Source organism: Phoxinus phoxinus (assembly GCF_949152265.1).
Source record: "Phoxinus phoxinus genome assembly, chromosome: 20".
Lineage (NCBI taxonomy): Eukaryota > Metazoa > Chordata > Actinopteri > Cypriniformes > Leuciscidae > Phoxinus > Phoxinus phoxinus.
Window position 1 is genome coordinate 30,057,432 of NC_136895.1, and position 27,873 is coordinate 30,085,304.

General features: G+C 40.8%; 1 protein-coding gene across 15 annotated transcripts in view; it reads left to right on the top strand.

Annotated features, from left to right (window-relative positions):
• Positions 1–27,873, top strand: part of ptprsa (protein tyrosine phosphatase receptor type Sa) — a 234,714-nt gene that overhangs the window by 137,515 nt on the left and 69,326 nt on the right. For all 15 annotated transcript variants that reach the window (XM_079594307.1, XM_079594300.1, XM_079594310.1 and 12 more), the window contains 5 exons: positions 12,621–12,731; positions 22,544–22,813; positions 23,123–23,704; positions 24,498–24,634; positions 24,730–24,874. In XM_079594307.1, coding sequence (XP_079450433.1) covers positions 12,621–12,731; positions 22,544–22,813; positions 23,123–23,704; positions 24,498–24,634; positions 24,730–24,874 — 1,245 coding nt within the window. The remainder of the gene's footprint in view (positions 1–12,620; positions 12,732–22,543; positions 22,814–23,122; positions 23,705–24,497; positions 24,635–24,729; positions 24,875–27,873) is intronic.

Sequence of the window (27,873 nt, forward strand, 5' to 3'; positions counted from 1 at the left end):
GTTTCGCTAGATAAGACCCTTAATCATCGTCTGGTGTCGTTTAAAGCCCGTTGAAGTGGCGCTGACACTGTCATCTGGACCTTGAACCGTTTGGGGCCCATTGACGTCCATTATATGGAGAAATGTGTTCATCAAAAACCTTCATTTCTTTTCCACTGAAGAAAGAAAGACATGGACATCTTGGAGGACATCGGGGTGAGTAAATTATCAGCAAAAGTTTTTTTTAAAGTGAACTAATCCTTTAATGACCTTAGACGCTCAGCTGAAGAAATCTAGCCTAAGCAAGTCTTAGCTGATCTCCCAGCTTGGTCAAATTGGTCTGCCTGCTGGTTTTAGAGAGGTTTTGGGTAGTTTTCATCTACGTAGGAGACCAGCTTATCCTAGTTCGAGTGGTTGTGTTTGATTTCGTGCTGACTTGATTGTTCATCATATGTTTAGTTGTGTCTTTGAAAGCTCCTTCAGCAGAGCCCTGAGAGCGAGTGAAGGTGTCTTATGTAGAGATGTTTACTTTAGAGCGATCCCGCTTCCCGATCCTCCGACCTGGAGGGATTTATGCTGATGAGAAAAAGGCCTGTAGCTGTCGACGCCAGCCAAGACTCCTGCTTTCCTGTTTTTATCTCTATTCCGAAGTGAAAGTGATCTCTTTAGTTTCCATACCGGGGCCGAAGTCATTTTTCTTGAGAGCAAAACAAGATCTGGCGTGCTTTTGAATAACCCGTGTCCTTTCTTTAGTTGGCAGCAGCCGTCACAGTTGCGGCCGTTGTCTGATATATGGATCTCGTCCTGGTGTAGGTACAGCTGCTGCTCCTGAAATCTCCACAGGTGATACCTTGGGAGGAACGCGGGACAGATAAATGGACAGCTTCCTGCTGTGGTTTGCACTTCCTGTGCACGCTGGCTGGCGGTCTGATTGGAACAGGCCCCGAGGTGCTTGTCTAATTGATGGCTTTTAAGCTCTGCTACAGTGGTTAATAGCAGGACTCTCACTGTGACTTGATGGACCCAAATGAACTTCTATAGCGTTGCTATTGGTAATTAAAGACAATGATGTTTCATTGTTAGTTCTTTAGGTCAGTTCTAGGTCTATAAATAGAAGAAACGTCAAGCGTCAAGTACTTTGACGGCTTTCATGGCTTGAGTCTGTTTATACTGAAAGTGTATTCATTTATACAGACCAATCACTGTGGATGTAATGGGTGGAGCTTGACCTAATTAGGGTTAGGGTGTGACTGAACCTTCAAGCTCCACCCATTATGTACAGAGAGGCGGAGCTAGATGTCAAGCTCCACCCATTACTTACAAAGAAGCAGAGCTGGTTGTTAAGCTCCACCCATTACATACAGAGAGGCGGGGCTGGATGTCAAGCTCCTCCCATTGCATACAGAGAGGCAGAGCTAGATGTCAAGCTCCACCCATTGCATACAGAGAGGCGGAGCTAGATGTCAAGCTCCACCCATTACTTTCAAAGAAGCAGAGCTGGTTGGTCAAGCTCCACTCATTACGTACAGATAGGTGGGGCTGGATGACAAGCTCCACCCATTACATACACCCATTGTACACAGAGAGGCGGGGCTGGATGTCAAGCTCCTCCTATTGCATACAGAGAGGCTGGGATGGATGTCAAGCTCCTCCCATTGCATACAGAGAGGCTGGGATGGATGTCAAGCTCCTCCCATTGCATACAGAGAGGCGGGGATGGATGTCAAGCTCCTCCCATTGCATACAGAGAGGCGGGGCTGGATGTCAAGCTCCTCCCATTGCATACAGAGAGGTGGGGCTGGATGTCAAGCTCCTCCCATTGAGCAGCCTCTCGATCTGCGAGTCACTGGCCGTGTGATACGATGAAGGCACTGAGTTTTTCTGTAGGGAGAGACGACATCTGCGCCTCGGCAGAGACATTTTTAAGGTCACTCGGCCCTAAACGCATGGCAGTGAGCCGGACTCAGTTTCAGCCACGCAGATGGATCGAGACCGCGGCCAGATTGTCTGCCGCCCCCCTATAAAACCCACTTTTTTTCTTGCCAGAGTAGATTGAGAATGTTTGGAAGCTTCTTTGAGCAAACGACAGCACTTTTTAGCATTTTGTCCTGTCGTTCTGTGTGGAATTTATGTGTTTTAAAACCTCTAACCTTTAACCTAACCTCACCTAACCAGTTCTTTCCAAACCTTAACCATAACTTTGATTCTAGTAGGAACAAAAACAAGCTAATTCTGCTGCCTCAACGTCCCTGATACTAACTAAACACTGACGACCCCTAATCCCCGTGCCCTTCTGATTCCTCCTCAAGTCCTTAAATATACATAAACAACTTTTAAATTATGAATATTTTGCCTGCTTTTCAAAAAGACGCCCTTCATGAGCCTCAAAGCTCACATGCGTTCGGCTGTAGGTTGAATTATTTAGTGCACTTCTCGCAGCGTTGTGCATTTGTATTGTATATTGCCGTTAGGAGGCTCATAAATATAAATACTAGATGAAACCTCTTTTATTTACACTCTTTTTATTATATTTTGTTCGTTAAGGCCTGATGTGGGTGTTTTTTAAACAGGAATACTGAATAAAATGGTGCTTTTAGCACTGCCGGAGATGATATGAGAAATTAATATCAGTCTGATCGAGAAGCAGGCAAAATATCCTTCACGTCACACCGATGACCTTCATACTTCTGCTGGACAAAAGAGCTCGCTGTGTTTCTATAGCGCTGGGGTCAGAGAGGGACAGGATTCAACGAGCTGATTATAGTGGAGAAATGAACCTAAAACAGGCCATGCGAGGTGTCAAAGATAGGAGGACGAGGGGCAAAGACAGCTTTGCTTGTCAATGTTAGATAGACATCACGTAGACGTTGGTAAGATAATGCTAACCATCACTGGATTACTACTTACAGCTTCTGCTTGATCTTAAGGCCTCGTTTTACACGTCTGGCTACAATTGTGAAGTGTTTTACACCCTAGCAGAATAAAAAAAATGAATGAATGTATTAAACATTATAATTAATGGTGTTTTATTTAAAATTATATTTTATTTAAATTATATTTAAATATTTTTTTATATAATTTAGATATTTGTTTTAGTTTGTAATTATGCCGAAAATAAAGTTTTATTATTAGTATAGATTTTTTTAAATTTTCAGCAAAATAAAAATAAAACGTATTTAATAATGTATATATAAACTTGTGAAAATGAAACTCAATAATAATAATAGTGAACAATAATAAGATTCATAAAATAAATCATTAAATTTAATAATGTATTATGGATTACAAATATTCTGATTTATATTTAAATGACTAAATTTTATATTTTATTTATATTATTTATTTATTTTATTTAATAAAATAGCCATTATTATTAATATAATATTAATAGTAAATTAAATTAAATAATACAAATAAAATACAATTATATTACAACATTATATTTAATTTATGCTTTTATAAACACTTTTTATGTGTGGTTTCTCTATACATAATAAAGCTAAAATGTTTGTAATTATTGAAAAAAAAAACTGCTAAAATGTTTCAAATCTTTGTAAAAGTTGGTCAAACACATTTTCTTTAGCGTCTTTAACCTTTCCAAACATATCCGATAGTTTATGTGCATCTATGAAGTAGCGGAGGGATAGACAGATGAACGTAAAGCTCCACGTCCAGCACTGGCAGGTCTTTAACCTTCACTAAAGCTGTGATATGATCTCAAACTAAACTAACCAGTGCATTAAGAGAGTCATAACCTGAACGTACATAGAGTGGTGCGGGTATGACTTCACTTTGTAAGCCAAAGCGCGGGAACAAGTTAGCATTGTAGCACTTCCGTTGTCCCAGAGTCGATGTTGTGTCGAGGGAACCAGTGATGCTAACTGCCGATTGGCCTACAAAGTGCCGCCACACCTGCACCACTCTATTAACCGTGAACTAAACTGATGTCTGTTTCGTTTGTGTCTTTTTCCAGAGAGTACTCCCATCCGAGGTAAGACACTAATATAAAAACACAACTAACCTTAACTTAACTACCTCCACTAACTAATGACTCCAGACGACGTCTTGCTGTCGGAAACGGAGAGCGGCCGTCCTCTTCTTTCTCCAGCTTTCATTGTGTGTCTTTGTGTGCGTGTTTGTGTCTGTGTCCTGTTTGGTGTGTGTTTAATGTCAGTGTTGGGAGTCAGACAGGTGTCGGGGGTGGTGTTTACCTACGTCTGTGACATTTGTGCTGTTTGGCGGGCGCTTTCAGGCCACACTTATCACGCTAATGAGGACGCTGGGTAAACGTTCTTCCTTTCAGTCCTGATCTCATCTCCAGACGAATCACCAATGCTAACGTTACACACATTTACTAGACCTTCTCCAGCTAAACTGTTTGGAGATGATATCAGGGCGGATGTTCAGAGGGGTCGCTCCAGATATAGATCGATATTCATTTCATTATATATATATATATGAAAACTGTGTGCAATTTCTAATGTTAATGAAGTGCCCTCTTTTTCACAGCGAACAGGTAGGTGAGCGAATTTGTTTTGATTTTACATTAATTTTCCCCGGGAAACGAAGCTACGATTCAAATGGTAATCATCACAATAACAATTTTGGGTGTATTCTTCTTGATCAAATGTTCAATTTTGTATGTTTACAGGTGCCTAAATTCATCACGCGTTGAATTTGTCTACATTTGTTTAGTTGCTGGGTTTCGTCAACTTCCTTGCGATATGATAAACATTGCGATATGTGTCACGATTCAATATGCGCTGCAATATCATAATTGGATCGCAAGCGAAACTGCGTATATCTAGTTCAGTCGTGAAAGTCGAAAAACGAAAAATGAGATCGCTTGCTCAACATTTAAATAGTCAGATTCAGTGTTTGATGTAAGCTAGTCTTGCAGTGCTATCAGAATTACTCTGAACCCCTCCACCTCCCCAGCTCCACCTCCCCAGCTCCACCTGCTATATTTATATATCATATCGTTTAATAATAAATGTGATGGATGGATGGATGGATGGATGGATGGATGGATGGATGGATGGATGGATGGATGGATGGATGGATGGATGGATGGATGGATGGATGGATGGATGGATGGATGGAAGGATGGATGGAAGGATGGATAGATAGATTAGAACATTTTTAATATGGTGCAAAAGTTCATTTATGTCAGTAATTCAACTTAAAAGGTGAAACTAATATATTATATAGACTCAATACATGCAAAGTGAGATATTTCAAGCCTTTATTTGTTATAATTTTGATGATTATGGCTTACAGCTTATGAAAACCTTTTCACAATATTCTAATTTTGAATTTGAGGTTTTTCATAAGCTGTAAGCCATAATCATCACAATTATAACAAATAAAGGCTTGAAATATCTCACTTTGCATGTATTGAGTCTATATAATATATTAGTTTCACCTTTTAAGTTGAATTACTGAAATAAATGAACTTTTGCACCTGTATATACTTTTATTTGTACATTATATTGGCAACATCTAGTAAAGTATACAGCATAAAAGCTCTTTCTTCGATTACACACACCAACATGCATATTTATAATGCAAAAACACTTCACATTAATCATTTTGCTGCTCGCTAAACTGAACGTGACTTATAAAGCAGCATTTGCATAATGAGATTAGTGATCCAAGACAGAGCTTTTGCCCAGGGCAGCTTCTACACGTCCAGGCCCGGTCCGGGCTAAATGTGCAGCACAGTAATGCGCCGGTTTGAGGCACCTTCACAAAGCTCAATTACTGCATTGGTTAGCTTAGCGACTGGTTTCCGTGTTTGCATAAACATGATCTTAAGTCATGCCAGTTCGGTCTATGGTGCGGCTGACCTGCGCGGCTCTACATGGCCCGAGGCGGACCCGTCGGATGTGTGCACGCATCGCTGCGTCTTTATGAGAGCACTACAAGCCAACAGATGGAAGTTGACAACAATTGCATTACGTCTCGGCCCCATGATGATGCTTCACATTTAATGACCTTGGTGTGTGTCCATACGCATACACACTGCTCTTACAGAAGCTCAGGCACAGTCATTGCTCGCCATCTTTGTTAAAGCAAAAGTCCCATTTTTCTTTCCATTTTCAGCATGTGATTTAGTTGTTTGATAATGATTTGCAAGAAATGTGCATAAAAATATAATTGGCTGTGTTCAGAATTGAATACTAACTTACTACCACACATTATATATTGTATACTGTCTACTTTGGTTTAAACAGGAGATTGTAAGGTAAAATGCAGTAGTATGTTCACGTTGGCACTTCAAATAAACCTTGAGTATCTTTTTTGACTTGATTTCCAATAAAAAAACTAACTAAATGTATTTAAAGCAACACTGCAAGTTGATATTAAGTGCATTAAACTATTAAATATGCAAGTTATTAAAACAAGCCTCGATATATTTTGCAGAGTTGCTTCTGGGGTAGGGCTGTAAACGATTAATCGCGATTAATCGAATCCAAAATAAAAGTTTGTGTTTACATAATATATGTGTGTGTATTGTGTATAATTATTTTGTATTTATATAAATACACACACATGCATGTATATATTTAAGAAAAAAATTTTTATTTATATATAAAATAGTTCTATTTATATATAATATAAAGCATATAAAAATATTTATGCAGTATATAAATGCAATTATTTCTCACATATATACATGCATGTGTGTGTATTTATATATACAAAATAATTATACACAATACACACACATATATTATGTAAACACAAACTTTTATTTTGGATTCGATTAATCGCGATTAATCGTTTACAGCCCTATACTGGGGTAAATATGTCTATGGTTTTTTTTTTTTTTTTTTTTTTTTTACAAATAATACCCATTAAGAATATGATCTCTGAAATAAACATATTATTTGGACATTTTTAATTCAATTTTATTTAGGATTGTCTTAACTTTTGGTGGACCAATCAAGAAAGAGATAATTGCTGAATTATAATAACTTCCAGGTCATTATTCACACTGAAAAGTGGAAGGTCAACTAAAAGCGCATTGCATTTTGGGATGCAGTATATCATGCATTGGGATGTAGCACTAATTGTACGAGTCACTTTTGATAAAAGCATCTGCCAATGTGATGCATACTGCACATTTAAGCAAACTTATCCCGCATGCAAAACAACATGCACACTATATCCAGCTAGTATGAGTTTCTGAACACAGCCTTCACCTCTCTCTCCTAATCAGTCCCGCTCATGCAGGAGAAAATAACAAGAACGCGGTCGATCCCACAAACAAATCAATCATGCGCCAGCGTCGCCCACTAATTGAATTACTCAAATGGGACTGTAGGTGTTGGAAATTGTGTGTGTGTGTGTGTGTTGAAGATGGTCAGCTTTCTTCTGGTTGAGAGCTGAGGTTAATCAAGCGTGGCGAGAGCGTCACGTGCACACAGGCTGTAATAGACAGCTGCACGGTAGCGCCGGTCACGGTTCAGCGCTCTGCTCGACTGCACACCTGGCCGCCGCGCTCTACGCCCCAGCAGAGCTGCCTCCTGACACGGCCTCCACGTTACAGACAGCCCAGCCTGTTCTCCCCCATGATCCGGGATCGGACGGATGACGGGAGATGACAAGACTTTGTCTCCCAAGGCCGTCGCTAAAGCCCCAACCGGTTGCAGGTCAACAGCTACCGCGTGTCCGCCAGTCACAAGCTCACGCCAACTCCGGCTGATCGTGACAAAAACACTTAATGGCCCATTTATCGCTTCGTATTGACACCGATGCAGTGGAGAATTCACAAAAAGTGCTTTCCACAATCCGTGACTACCGTATACGTCGTTTCGGAGTATAAGTTGCATCAGTCAAAAAAAGCGTCACGAAGAGGAAAAAAACATATATAAGTTGCACTGGACTATAAGTCGCATTTATTTAGAAATTTATTTCACAAAATCCAAGACCAAGAACAGACATTTAATCTGGAAAGGCAAGTTATTCAGCGACACAACAGCACACAGAACAACAGCTGAATAGTGTCCGGTGTGTTAGCGTAACACATTATCAGTTATTCAGCTCCACAACAGCACACAGAACAACAGCTGAATAGTGTCCGGTGTGTTAGCGTAACACATTAACAGTTATTCAGCGACACAATAGCATAAAGAACATATACCTGAGGCTGAATAGGCTAAACTAACATTAGCCAGCGAGTCCAACAAGTTACCGGTCAGCAAGTTCACCAAGCTCCCGATCTCATTCCTCAACACTGAATCCATTGAGTTCTTCCTCGGTGTCGCTTCTGAACAACTCCGCTAACTAGAGCGCCCTCTCGCGGCTGCAGACGGTAATGTTTTCTCTTGGTTCATCTCAGTCAGTATGAATTAATTTTGATATATAAGTCGCACCTGACTATAAGTCGCAGGACCAGCCAAACTATGAAAAAAGTATTTTGTTATTCCCGAAGCTTGTGTAAAGGATCGGCTCTCTTCTGAACGGAGACGGGGAGCAGCAGCTCATTTGCATTTAAAGGGACACACACAAAAGTCAAGTGTTTATCAAAGTGCTGTTCACAAATATCACATAACAAGTCAACAGCACCGAAGAAAACAATAAGACACAATAAAAAAGCAACTCTCACATAGCGTCAAATGCCAGACTATAAAACTATGTTTTTAGGCTAGATTTAAAAACAGCAAGTTTTTAGCACTAACACTGTGTGTTTTTGCTCACCCCCAAAAAGGGGCAGATTTGACAAGCTATAATAAAACATCTGTGGGGTATTTTGAGCTGAAATTTCACTGACACTTATATTACATCTTGTGAAAAGGGGCACAATATGTCACTTTAAATACACGCTTGATTTGGCTAATTTGATACTGCTTTCTTCTACAATATTCTGCAGATTTTCTCCCTGGTCGTCAGCAATGAAGGCTCTGTTGCTTTTAGGTTATTCATAGTGCACTCACAGGCATTTGAATCCTGTAATATATTCGTTATTGTTCAGCTTCAGATAATAGTTCATAGCTGGAGGGTTCATGTCAGCTAGATGATTGCGTCGTGGCACGGATATTCAGAAAATGACTTCCACTTGCCTTTTAACAAAAATGGTATTGTGCGGCGTTATGACTCTTTGAGCTCGACACTATTGGTTAAAGTAAGATAACAGCTTGTTTTGTTGTTAGCCGTGCCGCTAACGGAAAGGCTACACCGGCAGCCTCAAAGACGCCACAGGCAGGATGGATAATGGAAACTCAAAATGTAATTATACACAAAAGATAATAACTGAAAACATTCTCGTGGCTGAGCGAAAGTGAGATTTGAGTGAAAAGTGAGAAGGGATCAGAGATATTTTGAACAGCGACATGTTAAACATGTTGTTGTTGTTAAATATCCCTCTTGCTTAGTTAGCTAAGGACTGTTTGGGAGAAAAATAAGCTCAAAATGAGATGCGAGGACAGTAAACCTGATTAGCTTTATGCTAATGTTTCCTCTCAATACCAATTAGGACAAAGAGATTGATAGATTTTGAGAAGGACTGCTAAAAGTAGGAACACTGTCAATCCCTCCCAAAATCATATATTCTCAGCGAGCTTATCCGAGCCCAAGCGGAAACAGGCAAGGGGGAAAAACACAGCTGCAAATATGTAATGAAGTCAGTGGGGAATCGTCAGCCGGCTGAATAGCAAGCAGGAGTACCCAAAATAGTCCTGTTCAGGCAGGAAGGAGCCCTGAGAAAATGTGCTTGCTTTGGAGCCGCCGGGAACTAATTTGGATTTAATGAATTTGGATTTGCTCTGTTCTTGCTAAGATTTCCTCAATGGCATTACTCAATCATTACTGTTCATAGAAAAGGGCATCACAAGAGTCACAACCCCAGCGAAGACGGGGAGAACTCGGAGCTCGGCACACCCCTGTGCCATGGTTTATTTATCAACCCCGGCTCCAATAACATTCAAATCCGTGCCTGTTTTCTGCACTCCAGAACTGCCGTGAGAAGGACGAACGACTGATGGAGATTTCCAACGACGTCACGTAGCACAGGTTGCGCGCGAGCGGTTCTCCTTCGGCTGCGCACCTGAGGAGACTTTAGAAAGCTCTCCAAGCCCACCTGCTGTTGCCCGGCCACCCGCCGCGCCAATGTGCACATCAAACGATCCGTGCACTAGCACACACACACACTTTAGAAACCACCTTCCATTTTAGTCTCTCCCCGCCACGCCTCTAAACTCCCTGATCCCATCATGCTGTTGATCCGCCGCGAGCAGGTGTGATTCATCCACCCAGAAGCCACAGTCTCATTGGCACACAGACTGCGCGCTTAAACCGCAGCGTGAGTCCCTGCTGTTGATGTCCCGTCACCACATGTGGCGTAGATGAAGGTTGACGTCTTCGTTCGGCCGGAATGAGCGTCTCCCCAGGAGTGAGGACGGTGTTGATGGTACCTGTAGAAATGCAATGGTGGCGTTCTCAAAGACTCAAAGACAGAGAAGTCGGGGTGGCGGCGGCGCGGTGTGTAATGGAAAGGTAGTTGGTTCCCAAAGAAATCGATCTGTTAGCATCACATTTGCTGCATTCAGACCGGGATTCTGAGATGATAATGAGATTTGTAATTTGTAAATCCCTGGATCTCTTCGGCAGCAGACGGGGAACCACAGGGAAGTGCGTTTCAAGTGTGTTAAAAGTGTTCGCAAAACAACGGATCACAAATAGCAGGCATATTCTATTAAAGTTTCTAAGAGGTCCGGGCAATACTTTTTTTGGAACAGTTATACATTTCCATCGGGGTAGCCGTAGTACGTTGCAAAAGAAAAGAAAAACGAAACACTCAAAGTAGTCATCAAATATGAGAATCTTGGGCCTTAGTGATGTCTAAGGATTTGTACCAAAAATTTACCAAAAACAAGTAAATATGTCTCCCAACTGGATATGAATATAAAAGGGTTTTTTTCTTCATTTATTTTACATTTAGGCCTTGTTATTAGTTTCTTTGTGTCTGGCACAAGGCCTTGTGACTGAGAACTGAGACTGAGAACACACTGGAACAATTTTTATATATTTTGCACAAGGCAATAAACTAATAAAAACAAATAATATACATAATATTATAATAAACTCTCATCATGAGGACAAAACAATCTTGAATAGTAATTTATAAATTTTTTGTCTTCCCTTGCCATCTCTAAATATTTTTCCAAATTATAACATTTTTTATTATGAAATGCTCTTTATATGCTGATTAATAATGCTAAATGTATGATAATAAATGAATAAATGCTAAATAAATTAAACTCAATAACCCCTAATCCTTACCATTTGAGTAAGACCTTTATTATGTCCTCGGGTTATTTCAGGGAAACTCATAGTGAAGTTGCACCTTAAAGGGGCCATGAACTGTCTTTTTAAATTATTTTATATTGTTGTCTGAGGTCAACTTATGAAGTTCTCTTGGTTTTTACATTCAAAAACATCAAAATGAATAAGTAATCGGCTATTTTCTACCCTGGGTTTGAGCCTAGCTCCTGAAACGTACGCTCTTAAAACGAAGACTTGGAAGTAGACGCCTACTTTTATGATTGGATAACAGTTTTGCATATTATAATGAGTTTCATGTAATGTGTGAATCGGTGGGCGTGGCTAAACAGGCGGTGTTGAAGTGGGCGTCGCTCTTCTTCTGTGGAGGCGGGGTTTAATACACTTTGACGTCATTGATCCCCACTTTGAAAAACCTGTCGTTCGCTGTGCCTACTGTCAATAAAAGCTTTTATTGGACTAACAAGCTCAGTTCTGAAACTTACAGTTTCATTTATAATATTCTTATAGTATGATAACCTCTTATATGTCAAAAGCTCAAGGAAAGTTTGATTTCTCAGTTCATCACCCGTTTAAGTTTCTTCAGAAGAGGAAGTGGAGGCTAATATAAAGATCATTAGGCCCTTTTTATTTCACCTGAAAAGTTTTGATAGATCTCAAACTTACGTCACATGGCAATGACCTTGGTTTACAAGCCAACCCTGCTGCAAAATTTGGGGGAATATCAAGCCAATGGCCGTTCTCAGTCCCACTGACATGAGTATTGCCACAGCTCCTGGGAGACCGGCTGAAATAATTCATGCCGTGGGATTTAAGTGTTGTGCTAAGCTTCAGCCATGCGCAGCACATTTCGACATGAACTAATGGATGTCTCAGTCTTGACCCTCACCGACTTCCCTCCCGTTGGGACCGCGCAACGGTTTATCTCCTTGGACGCCGCACCATGATAGTTCCCGGTGCTCTGATTGATGCGATCCAGCACTCCTGCGAACACCATAACATCGCTGCTAGTTCTTTTCCGAGTGCGTTTGACGCGATGCGTTCGGACATATTTGGATCAGTCTAATCTTTCTTGCCTTGAGTGTGGAACTGCTCAGATTCAACACAGTGCGTTAGCGTTAAAAGGCGAAGTCGGCTTTCAAACGGGAAAGGCCTTTGAGCAATTCATGAGGATACGACGCCGCACCAAACATACAAAATAAAATAGTTTCTGACAGTCTTGTTACTTTCAAACCTCTAATAGTGTGCCGTCTTCTCCCTTTTTCTCTCTCTCTCTCTCTCTCTCTGTCTTTCATCCCTTTTCTTTGGGGTACTTTTTTTCCTTTTTCTTTTTCTTTTTCTTCTTTTTCTCCCAGGTGCCCTGCAGATAGAAAACACTGAGGAAACCGACCAGGGGAAGTACGAGTGTGTGGCGTCTAACATCGAAGGCGTCCGATACTCTTCCCCTGCCAACCTGTATGTGCGAGGTAGGGAGCAACCTGGCCCTGGAGCCCATCGAAAAACAACCAATGAAATCCTCTCATGCACGACGGGTCACATGACCAGTTGTATATCAAATAATCTTTACGCTAAAACACAGAATATACACATGTTCGATACTTAATGGGTAGTGTTCAGTCTTCTCTCTGATGGGGTCGAGCAGGTCAAGAGGATGATGGTAAGTCTTGATTTTGATTGGCCAATGCAATAAGCCAATCAAAATGCTAAGGGTATTCCCAACGAAGAGGTAAATTGTTGCAAAAGGAAAGTATGTTGATCTCAAAATATGCATCTTGCTAATCACACACAAAGAAGTGTCGACATTAATTGCTAAATCTAAATAATTACCGATCTGTCTTGGCTCAGTGGATGTTATTATTATTAATAAGGAACGTCTGAGACTGTTTTAAGGCATTACATTAGCGCAGACGACTAACCTTAAGAAGAGTTGGATCTCCAGGTTGATGACTTTAATAAATCGAGGCAGATGCATTTTGCATTTTGCGCATGTATTATTTATTTAATGCATATTAAAAACGATGGGTTTTTTTACCCGCTGTGTACCAAATAACTTTGTTCTGGATAAATTATTCACTGGCCGTTACATTATAAAATGGGTCAGAGAGTTGTCTTTTCATTATTACAGTTATTATAGTTCTCCCGCTAGAGAAGATGCAGACGCTCCATCTCAGAGTCGGGGAGAGATTTAATCATCTTTTACTTCAAACCTCTCCGAATCTCTTTCTTCTGCAGAATACGACGATGGCTTTTCTGCATTAGACAGTTCGTTTTATTGAATAGGCCAGACATTTTTCAAAGTATCTTCTTTTGTGTTCCACAGAAGGAAGAAGAAAGGTTTGGAATAACAAATGATGACAGAATGCTAATTTTGGGGGTTAGAACAGTGGATACACAGAATTCTAAATTGGAATTACACAGAATTCTAAATTGGAATTCTCATTAATGATTGAATATTTGCATCTTTTATCACCATTTCTTGACAGCAATAATCCACAAGAGGCCTTACTTTTAGAGTGATTTTTACCACGGTAAGAAGAACATTATACGTTATACCGCCTCTCGCCCGTGATGAAGTTGACGGCCTGTTGTGGATTAGTGCTGCTTTTACTCTCGTCTGAAGACCTGGAAGGAAAGACCTTAAACAGTGTTAGATGTTCAGTAACATTTGATCTGATTTCTAGTGACATTTCAGTAATTGGGTGACTGGAGATTTCCGAAATCCATTCAAATTACCACAGCGGTAATTAATTCAACATAGGTATGCTAATTTCTCACTGATTATGCGCATACTGCATTAAGACCGTATCCCATCTCCTTTTGTCTTTTTTTTTTCTTCTTTTTTTTTCTTCCAAAGCTTAATTATTGAGTACAATCAAATGTTTTCTGTTCTAGAATTAACGGCACTTGAAATTAGCAGCTACAGTGGAGGAAACAACCCGCCCGTTTATACGAGTGAAACCATTTTCATGCATATGCATGCCTGATAATAGCACAACGCTTTTAGAGTCGGTTGTCTTGATTGTAGCTGCTAACTTTAATGCTAATTATGTGGTTTTTATTTGTACGGTCGCTTTGATTTGGTTGGTACTTGGGGTTGTTTCATTGATTTCTGTTTTTGTCTCTTTGTTTTGTTTCTGTAATTAAAGCCGCAGCGGCAGCTCTTCAGGTGGCTAAAGTCCTTGTAATTTTGCATTGTTATAACATGCTTGAATTGACTCCAGTGGCCGAACGCTTTTCCCAGCAACCACTGGGGTGAATCAAAGTGTTTGGGTCAAAGCAGGTAAACGCGGCAGACTTTGTCACGCAAGAAATAATCAGGCGACATCAGTCAGAGAAATGTAGCAGCTAAACGCCTTGAGGTGGCCTTTTTTACTCTCTCTGTGTTTCCCCTATTTTTCTCTTCTCCTCATGTCATTGTGTTCTGCATCAACCCCTTTACATCCCTCAGAGCTTCGAGAAGGTTGGTGTGTTTTTTCTTTTTTCACTTTTTTTAACCCACATTAAATCGAAAAATCAACATGTATTAAAACCTTAACCTTGACTGATCTAGATTGGAAGGCTCATAGCTAATTCGGAGTTTAAAAATCAAGCTGCTAAATAAGTTTTAAATTCTGGGAGATAACTGCATAAAACTTAGCAGTAACTAACCCGCTAATTCGGGTTCGTTTTCCTTTTTTTTACGTTTTTAATTTTGCATTGTGGGGCCTTTTCTCGTTTGCATCCTTCAGTATTGCTTCTGCCCACAGAAAATGCTTATGTGCACATGCTGTCATGGAAATCTCGCATTTGAAAGTAAACAAGTGATGCATGCTGGGAGAATGTAACTGCGCTTGCATGCCTCAAGACGCTGTCGTGCTTCGTTGCATTCCTGTGTTTTGTTATTCTCTTTGTTTGGTCCAGTTCTCCTGGATTGAGCCTCTGTTGGCGACTCATTTGGTCGGTTCCTTGTGTTGTGGTGTTTGTGTAATGTGCACCCTCAGTTTCGTTCAGTTTTCAAATCCCTTTTTGTTGTAGTTTCTGGTCTGTCAGATGTGGTGTGTGTGTTTCTGTGCATTGTTGTCTCGTGTTTCTACAGACAGTTTTCCTGCCATCTTCTGAATCACAAAGCCGTCCCTGCACTCGAAAGCTTAGTTTTGGTCGCAGACTCACTCTGCTAATTAGTTTTTTTTGGTGCCACATGGATCATTGGCAGATATAATGATCTCCGCACTTCACGCAGCTCCACAGAAAACAGACTTTATTTCATAGCGATATATCCTCGTGATGACTGACTGCCTCTTGCCCTTTCGCAGTCCGCAGGCTCAATCAAATCAGGATTTATCATTCGCTCGAGCCGTCGTTGCCAGCGTATACGTCTGAATTGCTTCTTACTTGGCCACAACGTGCAGTATTAAAACCCCCAAATTGGAGCAGAACAAAAAGCGGGTGCTTTGTTTCTGAGTCTCTCTGTGTTAATCCTTCGCTAATGCAGCTGAGTGCAATAATTGCACGCCTGTTCGTAGCGACCATTATATTTACATTTGTCCACATCTTTTTTTTGGGCGGTTGGGAGGGGGAGGGGGGGATGGGGAGTGGTACAGGGAAAGACCATTTTCCAATAGAGTAAGACAAAAAAACAAAACCTAATTCAGGATTAAAGCTTGTATAATTAGCATAGGCTACATCATTTTGTTGTGTCAAGTAATTTATCTTTTATCTTACACTCTAAAAATGATGGGTTGTTTTAACCCAAATCTGGGTAAAATATGGACAAACCCAACCGTTGGGTTAACATTTTTATAATAAAAAAATTTAACCCAATGGCTGGGTTTGTCCATATTTGACCCAAATTTTTTAGAGTGTAATATATGTCAATTTTATCTTCTATATTTACTGGAAACCAAGACAAATATATTGATGAGCATTTTTCTGGTTTTGCATTGCATCTGGTTTTAATGCTAGTGTCTATTTACACTAAAAGCCCGCCTTGTTGGCAGAGGCTATTTACACTAACTCCGCCCACTTGTGTACTAACCAATGACGCTTAGTGTAAATAGCGACTATTGTTATTTGCACTTAGTCCAAATAGCCGATGCCATTTTAAAATATATAAAAGTGCCCTTTTAAAACCCACGCTCGCAGTTATTGGATTAGCACCAAAATTTAGCATTAAATATCATGTCACTGAATGCTAAAACTTAGCTTTTTACCGTTCTGTTTTTTTTTTTTTTTTTTTTTGTAGCTGTAGAACCAGAAATCAGTCGGAAAGCTCGCATTTATCCACACAAGTTTGTCCAATCGTGCGGATGGCTAACTCTCAGTTGATATGTCATCCGTCTCCCCACGTTTCAGACGGCCGTTTGTCAGGGATAATGACACAGAACAAGACCCTCTGCTTCACTTGGCTAATGCTAACGTGTTGCCAGCTATCTCGTGATGTCTGAGACTAAATGGCTCTCTGAATTATTCAGTTTTTACAGACACAGTGTTGTTGGGAGGGGGGCGACACCACATGATTTGGGGTTATAAATAATGAAGTGCGCTTTGCCGCTACTCTGTCTCTCAGGGCCTGGCATTTATTGACAGAGCTTTATTTTTCATATCCGGCTGTTCCCACTGTGAAATCTGTGCCGCTTTTACCCCGATAGCTTGTTACTGCAGCCTAGCATATAGAAAGTCTAACCGTATGAGCGCACTAGCTTTCACTAGCTGCACATTAATCAGAGTGAGCAGTTAATAATGCTAAATGAGAAATGTTGTTGATAGCAGCTAGTGGCTAACACGGTGTAGCTTGAAAATAAAAGAGTGGAAAATATTTGTAGTGGAAATGTTTATAGCTTTTATTGTGTGTTAGCCAATAGCCGCTATCAAAAACAGATCAGAATGGCCTAAATAATTGCTTCTTTTAAAACAATTTACCAAGTCTTGTACAAAACATACTAATGCTAATGTCCCTGCTGAAAGACAACAGCTAAAACCAGCCTAGGATGGTTGGCTAATCTTAGCTGGTTTAGGCTGGAGGTAACTGGTTTAAGCTGGTCAAGCTAGTGTTCAGTTCAGCTGGTTTAAGCTGGAGGTAACTGGTTTAAGCTGGTCTCCCAGGCTGGCCGAGCTGGTCAAGCTAGTGTTCAGTTGGTTTTAGCGGGTCTCCCAGCTTTACTAGCTAAGACAAGCCTGTTCAGCTAAAAAAATGTCCAAATTCCCTGGGAGACCAGCTAAAACCAGCTTTTTTTCTCATGTTAATGTTTTTAAAAAACAATTGCTGCCGCTCTTTTCCAATTTCAATCGATATTTTTTAACTCTATAGTCTCCTTGTTAGCCGTCTACATCAGGCATGATAGTTTAATTGCTTCCGTATGGCGAAATCCCCCCCGAGCCTCGACACAAGTTCCCTTCTATTCCGCGCCGAATTAATAACAGAAATTATTATTCTTCTTGTTTCAATGTAGTCGCTAATCTTTCATTGTTGCCGCCTGACAATGAAGCTTTCAACCGCTCCGCCATTCAACTCCCTGTAATGCGGTGACAAAGCCAAAATGTTAAGGATTCAAGATCACATTAATAGAATTAGTGGCCAATACGAGGAAACCTCACAGATCCACTCTGAGATGCTGGAAGACTTGAGCTGTACCGTACGCCATGCTAAGTGCTATGATTATGTTCGGTGTATGCGCATGTGGATGCACGTGAAGCCCACTGCCACCACTTTGGGTTGTGTTGCATGTCCTTGCATGCTCTTTCGGGGTACAAATAGAAATGCAAGCTAGATCACACCCTACCTACTTGTCAAAAGCTAAGCCTACTTTGAATAAACGAGTGTTTAGTGTATTATAAAGGTGCAGGTTTTGGTGCAAAATCTCAAATGCAATGCAGCCCCACTATAGCAGTTGATCAGGGGTTGTAGTGCTTTACAAATGCTCCAATTAGCATTACTAGAACCGGTCTGGACCCCTACAGAGGCTGCTTTGCATTGCAGCGGCGGAGGTGTGTATGTTAATATGGGGAACCCCTGCCGACTGCATGCAAATGGCCTCGCTACCTTCAAGCCAAATGGATTATTGTGGGTTTTGGACATCAAACAGGGTGTAATCTCAGCTTCAATGTGACATTAAAGGCTGCGCATTATTTTGGCTTCCCTTCCTACCTTGATTTTGGGGCTGGACAGACTGTCTCATCAAAATGGCCGCCTTTGAAACATCCTAGTCATGAATTACAAGGAGTGAGACACTCTTTGGCCTTTTTATTTTGTCTTTCTCTGTCCATTGTTAGAGTTTTCTCCACATTGGGCTTGAAATGGGATTTTGACTCTGGACCTCAAAGAGATCGCTCTCGGCCTGCCGGGCTCCTGGTCTTAGTGAATGAGGAGCGTGTCCGTCCGATTGGACCGTTTCTATATTCCTCCGTATATCACAGCGGAGAGCACCATCGCACATCAAACGTCAAGCTATAGGACCATGTGTCAGGACTTAGATAAAGCTTTGTGCAATGGCATTTTGAAAGCAAAGCGAAGCCGATGCGGCGATAGCGCCAGTCGTAAATGTCGACATGCATCTGAAGACATTAGACCCGCTTATGATTTCCCCACTTCGCCACAGTTTACTCGAGCCTAAAGTGTGGGATGCTTTGTTGCCAGTGACTTTGAAGTTGCCAAGCTACTCGGCGTCTTTTCAAAAGGTTGCTTCGTTTCGAAAATAAGCGGATTGAGTTATTCAAGAACGTATTGCAAGTGCAATTCACAAGTTTTGGATTGGGAATAATTCACAAGGTGAAAGGTTGCAGCCCGCGATTGCTCGACTAATGTGGCCTTAGGAAGCGAACTTTTTAGCCTCTAGAATATTTGGTTTTAAGAACGGCCAAATGTTGCATCACCCATCAGCATAAAGCATGTTTGTTTATTTAATATATTGCCTTTTTTAAGTATACTTAAATCTGTTTAAATCAGCGTACCGGATTACGCCTGGGCCTGTCCATCATTAATTCGCTAGAAGAATCACTCTCATCTTGTCATTGTCATGTTTCTCTGTGTTTGCTCATTGTTCTCTACAGAGCCTTTAAAGACACTCCTACACTGTGGTTATGTGTGTGTGCTGTGACGAATTCACCAATTTTGACATTTCAATTGTGTGGATTCCATAAAATGCTGCACTTGGGGAGGGTTGCATGCCACAAATATGTGTTGACTGTAGCAGAAGGATAGTTTGGTGCCGTTCTGTTGTTGTCTTTCCTGCGGTCATGCATGCACCTTGTGATACGTGGGCTGCCCTTTCACCTTTGTTGAACATTTGTTCAATATGCATTTATATCGGGGGGAGGGGTCATTTTAGTGTGTCAATGTTTCATTTGCTGTTGTTGTTTTTGTTTTCTCAACAAATCAAAATGTTTTTGATTTTTCCTTAATTAAAGGAGTGATCCGGGTTCAATACAAATGATGCTCTGTCGCATTTGTGGCGTAATGTTGATTACCACAGAAAATAATTTAGCGAAAAAGCTCAAATTGCGAGAAAAAAGTGTAAAATTATATTCATTTCAATGCTTCCAAATGCCGTGGATAGAGCTGAACTTGCATTGAACCTTTGAATGAATCACTTAACCTTTTTATTTTTATATATAAACAATTAATAAAAACAAATTAATATCAAAATGGATAAATTTTATCATAAAATGGATTAATATGCAATGTTAAATAGATATATTATAAACTAATGACATAAAGTTATAATGAACCGGACACCGACTGAGGTCATCCGTCACACTGGCTCTCTGAAACTGTGAACATATTCATCTTTAATTATCGCGAAATTTAGAATGTAATAGTTGAGCCTGTTACCCTGACTGTTATTATTTAAAAGTACTTTTAAATGTTTAAATTGTATGTTGATTTAAAAAAAAAAAATTATTTAAATATTTTGGCGCCAACATTTTAAACTAGATTTAAAACTTTTGAACTGTGCTTTCGATGGTGTTTAATTACAAATTCAAGACTTTATGCTCTTTGACTGCTGGTTTCCAAGGCTATGGTGAACGTTTAATCGTGTATTTCAAGCCCCATTGTGTGAGAAGTCAAACCTCCAGTTGGCCCAGGGTTACAGTCTCCTCTTTGCCCCAATCCCCACCTCTCACTCCCCGTGTTATTTCCCTTCTGTCTCTAGTCCCACATGTGCGTCCACCATTTTGTCCTTCCAGTCTGCCCCCCCCCCCCCCCCCTTCCCCTGCTGTCTTGCAGCCTAGGTCTTGTTCTGCCTTGTGCCCTGTCTCTACCTGTTGTTTCTGTCCTCCTTGTGTGGGGTTGTTAATTTTCATTTGGTTTGGTTGTTTTTTTTCTGAGCTAGCCCCAGCACACATTGCTGTCCCTCTGTCTTTTCTTTCTCCTCTTGCCAAATGTAAATGAGGCATGACCCCCTCACCACCCGCCATCTTAGGACACACCTAGCACATCCTACTCCCTGTTTCATTGGTCATTCGCGTCCACCAACATCAATAAGGCAGATGCCTTGACGATTCTTGGGGGAACCAAACTCTGAAGTTTTATGTGTTTTTTAACTTTATTGCTAAAAATATCTGTTGCTCTGTTCCAAAACCTTGCAAGATACTCAGACATCAAAAACACATAGCCAACGTTTCATCAGCAACTTTATCTAGTTTTGACCAAGTTCTACGATAGCATCGCATGTATCCTTCTGGTAAGAGGTCAATCCCAGAATCAATTGCAGAAAGCTTATGCAATACTTGCAGGTGCCATATTTAAACGCTTGTTAGAATGTCTCGTAATTAGCTTAGCAACATGCTAACGTCAAACTCATTTGGCAACAGTTGAGTCTTTCTGCAGTGTTTGCTGTTGTTTAGAAAGTTGCCTCAGAAGGGAACTACCTGGGCAGCTGACTTGGTATTGGAACAGAGTCTGTGTATTTTAGAGTCATTTAAGTTTCCATCAGACCTTGACTTTCAATGAGTCATATCAAAAAAGCAAGGTTACCAAGAATGAACATGCCAGACAGGCTATGAAAACAAAAGCCTGTTCCACAACCTGGCCAACTTCATCTACGCCATATCTCATATCCAAACCTTTCCCCCAAAAGATCCTTCATTTTTTCTCTCGTTTGTAGGTTTGGCATCTCAGTAGTTGAGTTGCATCGCTGTCATCACTGTAGACTAGCATCTGTACCCGTCATGTGCCCTTATTTGGTCAATTTTCATACATTTTCTTTCTTTTTCTTTGTTTTATTGATATGTGTGATAGTTAGTTGAGTTGAACTGACAGCTACTTATTGACTGAATCCAGAGTTTCCGCCATACAACTTTGTGTAATGTCTAGCCAGGACTGCAATGTGACAACACAACCCTGTCACATTACGTCATATTGGCTGGAGACGATAAAAAGCCTTTCTCTGCATTGAAGTGGGTTTCCCCCCCTCGTTCCTTTTCCCAACCCTTCCCTTTCTTCCTCTTTCTTGCTCTTTTGCGCGTTCTATTCTCTTATATTTCTCTTTTTTTTTTCTCTCCAGTTGTCTTTTGTCTGGGCATGCTAGCGACCCTTCAGTTATATTCCTCTATGCATTTTATCTCAAATACTTCTCTCTGGTTTTATTGTTCCCATTTACTCTTTGGTTGACCTCTACCTATTTCTGCATGATGTCTGTGAAAATGACAGCTGCATCTATCAATGGAAGCGTGTCAGATCTTTAAAAGGCTTTGTCCAGTTGATCTACTCTCAACCACAAAAATCTGATTAAGGTTTCTCATCTTTAGTCCCTCTTGGAGGGGCTTACCATTACCAGTGTATGTACGTACCAATGTGTATGTACATATGTAGGGTTTCTTTGGCACGGGTAGATTTGAAAAATTACGTCACACTTACGATACAACAACAACAAAGAGCATTTTCTGTTCAAACTGTAGAGCTTTTCCACTTTTTTTAACAGTAATTCATGATTTTCATTTTGTTTACTGTAGTTACAGGTCCCATCGAGATCTAATTTTAAAGATGAGAAACTCATAATAGATTTTTGTGCAATTAATCGTGCTGTGATGGGTCAAATATTGGTCAATGGAACCTTGTTGCTATGAATTTGTTGCTTAAATGTCAATCTATATTGTTGGTGAAGCAGTTCTGTTAATTTAGTTACTTTATCGTTATTTTAATTTGTATAAACCCAAGTGAAGTTGTTTAGTCTCATTTTTATAATTGTTTGTCCTCTCTTTAGACAACATGTACGTTCTAAAGAAAGGCTCGTTTTCATCGACGTGTCTTGTTACCTTTCTCTTTCTCTTTTTCTTGTCGCTATTCCTCCGCCCTTTGCAGTTCGTCGCGTGCCTCCACGTTTCTCCATCCTGCCCACCAGCCACGAGATCATGCCGGGCGGGAGCGTCAACATCACTTGTGTCGCCGTGGGCTCGCCCATGCCCTACGTCAAGTGGATGCTCAACTCTGAGGACTTGACGCCTGAGGACGAGATGCCAGTGGGCAGGAACGTTCTGGAGTTAAATGGCGTCCGCGAGTCGGCCAACTACACCTGCGTGGCCATGAGCAGCCTGGGCATCATTGAGGCTGTGTCCCAGATCATTGTCAAGTGTAAGAATCAATTGAATCGGGGGTTCCTCTGGTCTAAAGAAATTCAAACTAAGCCATATTTCAAAGTGTTTTCTTATGGAAGTTTTTTCTGCCACAGAATAAAAAAATAAAAAAGGTAATTGGGACTTTTTATCTCACAATTCTGACTTTTCATATGAGAATTGCGTGTTTTATATCTCGCAATTCTGACTTTATAACTCAGAATTGTGAGATAAAAAGTCGCAATTATCTTTTCCTGTGGCGGAAACAAGCGTTCATACTTTCTAGTTCCAGTATTGACTACAGTATTTTATCATCCCTCCAATGCAGCTTTGCCGAAACCTCCAGGTACTCCTGTCGTGACCGAAACTACCGCCACCAGCATCACCATCACCTGGGACAGTGGCAACCCTGAACCCGTCTCCCATTACATCATCCAGTACCGTGCCAAGTCTCCCGAGAGCAAGTTTGAGACTGTGGACTCCATCACCACCACTCGCTACAGTATTGGAGGACTTTCTCCTAACACTGATTATGAGATCCGCGTGTCCGCCTATAACACTATTGGCCAAGGCCCACCCAGTGAACCAGTCGAGGCTAGGACTGGGGAGCAAGCTCCCGCCAGCCCACCGCGAAATATCCAAGCCCGTATCATTTCACAGAACACCATGATGGTACGCTGGGATGAACCCGAGGAGCCCAATGGACAGATCAAGGGTTATCGGGTGTACTACACCATGGACCCATCTCAGCTCATGAGCATGTGGCAAATCCACAACGTACAAGACAGCGTGATCACCACCATTCAGAGTCTGGTGCCTTCCGAGACCTACACCATCAGAGTGCTGGCCTTCACGTCTGTAGGAGATGGACCCTTCTCAGATCCCATTCATGTCAAAGTGCTTCAAGGAGGTTTGTATGTCAATTTTTTGTGTCCTTTTTTCAGTATTGGCTCAGCAAAAGATGTAGCAAGGTGAGTTTTGCTATCGGAAATGTCCATTGTTTGTATCGGGTGAGCTGAGGGTGTAGCAAAGTAAGTTTAACGATTTAAAAATGTCTGTTGTCTGTGCTTGTTTGGCTAACAATGTAGCAAGGTGAGTTTAGCGATTAGAAATGTCTGTTAGTATTGGGTGAGCTAAAGGTGTAGTATAGTCAGTTAGCTATTGAGAAATGTATTTGTCATTGAATCTTTCATTCAAGAGATTTGTTCAAAAATTCTGATTCATTCAGTAATGAAACAAGTGAAGTATTTATGAGTGAGTCATTGAATGCTTAACAAACCAATTTTATCAAAATATTCATTCTAATCATTTTTTAAAATAGATTGCAGCAATTAATATTTTGTCAGAACCTCTAGTTGTCGGTTCAGAATCGTGATCTCTATTTGAAACAGAATATCGTGATTTCTCATTCCATAATCATTCAGCTCCAGTTGTCAGTCTTGAGTTAGATAAAGATATTTAGCATTTGAAAATTTTACTGTTGGGGAATCAAAAATGTACAGTAGCAAGATGAGTTTAGTGATTGGGAATGTTTCTATTGGGTGAGACAAAAATGTAAGTACATTTTCACCTAGTAATTGTTCTAACCCTGTTGCCACGGGGTGTAAATGTTTTCTCTAACACTTTCACTAAATATACAGTTGTAAAAATCTGTTTGTTTAATTTCATATCTATTAAACTGTCAACACTGGCTCCATTTGTAGTCCCTGGACAGCCGACAAACTTCCAAGTCGGTGAGGTGTCAGACACAGGTGTTGAGCTTACATGGGAACCAGCCTTCGAGAAAGAGGGAATCATCAGTTACGAACTGCATTACAAAGAGGGCAGTCAAGGATCTCAGGTGCCTTCTCATCAACAAACCTTCTCAAATATATTGTCAGGACTGCTGTCGCACATCCAATTTTGAAGTAACTGTTATAATTTCCCACCAAACAGGTAAAGAAAACATTCGGTCCAACCTCTTCCTATGTGGTGGAGGGCCTACGCGCTAATACAGAGTACTACTTCTCTCTGGCTGCCGTCTCCAACAAGGGCATTGGAGCCTTCACCAATGAAATATCCCAAAGGACATCCCAAGCCAGTATGTAGTCCATTTCCTTTCCTAAGGATGCGAATGAAGGGTTGGGGAGGGTCTAATATTGTATATTGTTTGAGAAATGCCAAGACATAATGGCTATTTTGAGCTTTCGATGGGGTCGGGATACAACAACGCACTGTTTGAAAGGGCAACTATAACCTTCACCCCCGTTTCCCAATACAGGGATATTGTCTATCGACTCTAGAAATGTCAAGAGTACATGATAATGGTGTGCTTGTGTCTGCAGCGGATAAGTGTTAAAGACTGGATGTTAGTCTGGTCCCTGATTTTTGACAGGTTCGGGTTTCTGGCATTAACTCTTGGTTTTTTGCCTCACTCCTTTGCGTTGTGTTTGTTCATGCATCTGAATTGAGCAAAACAGCATCACCTTTGAGCCAAAAGAGAGTCTTGCTACATGCAGGCGGCAAAGGTGATGTTGTTCTGTTGAGAGTATGTCCAAATGACTTGCCAAAACTTGATATTTCTTTCTGTGCATGTTGACGAATTGTTTTTTAAGAGAAGATAAGTACGAGCAGAACAAATTTGTGTAAATTGTTCATAAAAACGTTCTTATGTAAATTGTTGCATTCGGTTCAATGCGCCAGTTTATGCAATAATTTGTTCAGCTTGCATTGCATGAATGAGAACATCTGACTTTGATGTTTTAAACATCATTTATTTTGTGTAAAGCGTGTAAAGGTTAAACCTAAACTTTTAAATGACCCGTGTTGTTTAGTTTAATGGATTCCTCGCCCCTTGGCAGGATGGTGTCGCACACTTCTTTTTCTTCTTTGTTTGGTGATTCTTTCATCTGGGTCTCTCTATGTCACAGTTATGTACTTCAGAGATTTCCTACATGTGAAACAAACAAATCAATGTGGGCTGATTGATCTGCGGCAAGCGTGCCGTTTGGCTCCCCTGCGTGCTCCCTTCTTTCTTCTGTGTTCGTATTTCTTTTTCATGTGTCAACAGCAAATGCACTTTTTTTCCTCCCATGCGACTGAAGCGCACAAAATATTATTGACTCTGGGGTCTGCCATGGCTTTCCACCACATCTAGTCCCTCACTGTGTATTACTGAAAGCAGCACAGGCTGTGGCCGCTGGCGCCTGCAGGTAGTCAGCATTTACACTGGGAGACCGTCTGAATTATTCAAGCCTCCGGCCTAAAAATACACCCTCGCTGAGTCGCATCATGATTCGGTGCATGAAATCATCAATGCTTGTGGGGAACCTTGCAGCTGGCCTGTGCCCTGTGCTAAAATATTGCAGTTACTTGCGTACAGCTTGGATTACGGTACAAACAGAAGGGTCCAAAAGTCTGAGAGCATAAGTGAAAATGCATCTAGTCTTTTCTTATTTAATACAGAGGTTTTGGTTTCTAAGCATAACGGTTTGAGTGAGAAGTTAAACCAACAAAATCCTTGAGTTTCATTGTGGTAACTTCAGTTTCATTGAGCACAGAAAAAAAAACTGTTTTAATATGGGACGGAAGGTGCAGTTTCCTCTTAGTTTCTAAGGTGTTTCATTCCACATAAAGGATTAGACAAGAATTATTATACTAATCAATTATCAGATGCTTTCAATTGTAGGTTGACAGGTATATTTGTGAATATGACATTTCTACAAAAGCTTTTGTTTCTGTTTCATGTTAGCTAGCTTCAACAAAGAAAAATGTATGTGGACCTTTAAAACTAAGCAATTTCATGCTTATGTTAAAAAAAAACATTTAACTAATTGTTTAAAGTCAACATGAAATGGCATTCAGAACTAATTTTGCTTAACTGTAATCTGATGCATTTCTGAGTACAATGTTCAATCAGGACTTGTTTGGACAATTGGAAGGAATTGGATTTCAATTGAATTCAATTGCATTTTTTTTTTCATGTTGACTTTAAATCTGTTTAATGGTTCCTGTTGCAGGTTTAGGCCTCCAGACTTGGATAAACTTACAGTGCGTGGAAGATGCCAGAAAGCCATGGCAGTTGTGGCCCATTTTAACTCATCTTCTGTTTCTACCTGTGCAGCTTGTTGGTGCAGAATGGGTGGGATGGGGTTGGTTGAGTGGGTGCTGGGATGCAATGAACCTGCTGCATTGACACACAACGTAACACCTGAGCCTGAGACAGCAAGCACTGAATGCATGTATTACCTCCCCCTACCCCTGGGGGGCGCTCTTTTAATGCACGTTGTACGCTGTGTGTGTCCTCTTCTGTTCCATCTCTATATGTCCGTCCCGCTGTTTGTGTCTTCATATATTGTATTCTGGAACAATGCGGTGCACTTTTTTACCTCCCTTTTGTTTTCTAGCTCTTCTGTGTTTCACTCCAGAAATGAAACTAAAGCTCACCTTCTCCAGCTTGACGTCACCTGGTTTTAATTCATTTCTGTTCAGTACACAGGTTTAAGTTCATTTTATTTCATTTGGGTTTGGTTTACTATAACACACTTGAGGAAACAGCTCTAAGCATTTCTTTTTCTTTTTGTGGCTCTTCCTGTCGGGGTTTCATTTTCCATGACAAGCTCGACATGCAGCAACAGCACTTAGCATTGCCAAAGCAAATCCATTAAACTAAAGGTGAGAGTAAGTATCCCGGCGGGATGACCGTAGGCTTCTTGCTTGAGTTATGGGACTTTGTCCCTTAGGGTCTTGCACAGATGGGAGACGTGGTTCACTACATCTGCCGATGTCTTCCCTTGAGCAGAAACTAAAGTAGTGTAGATTTACCCATAACAAGGTCAGGGAGGCGACAAGCTCGGACAGTTAGAAGCAATTTAGCACAAATACCCCCAACTTAACACATAAACATTACAGTGTGGATTCCCGTGAGGTAAGTGACCGCCGTTCGGAGGAAGCCCAGTCTGCCATCCCATCTTTCAGAAGTCGGCCACTTAACCAACTTGACAGTCCATATAAGTAGGCGTATAAGTGACCTTGAGGTGCAAAACTGTCATATACACCAGGGGAATTGGTTCAAATCCCTTACACAAGCTAGAAAGAGGG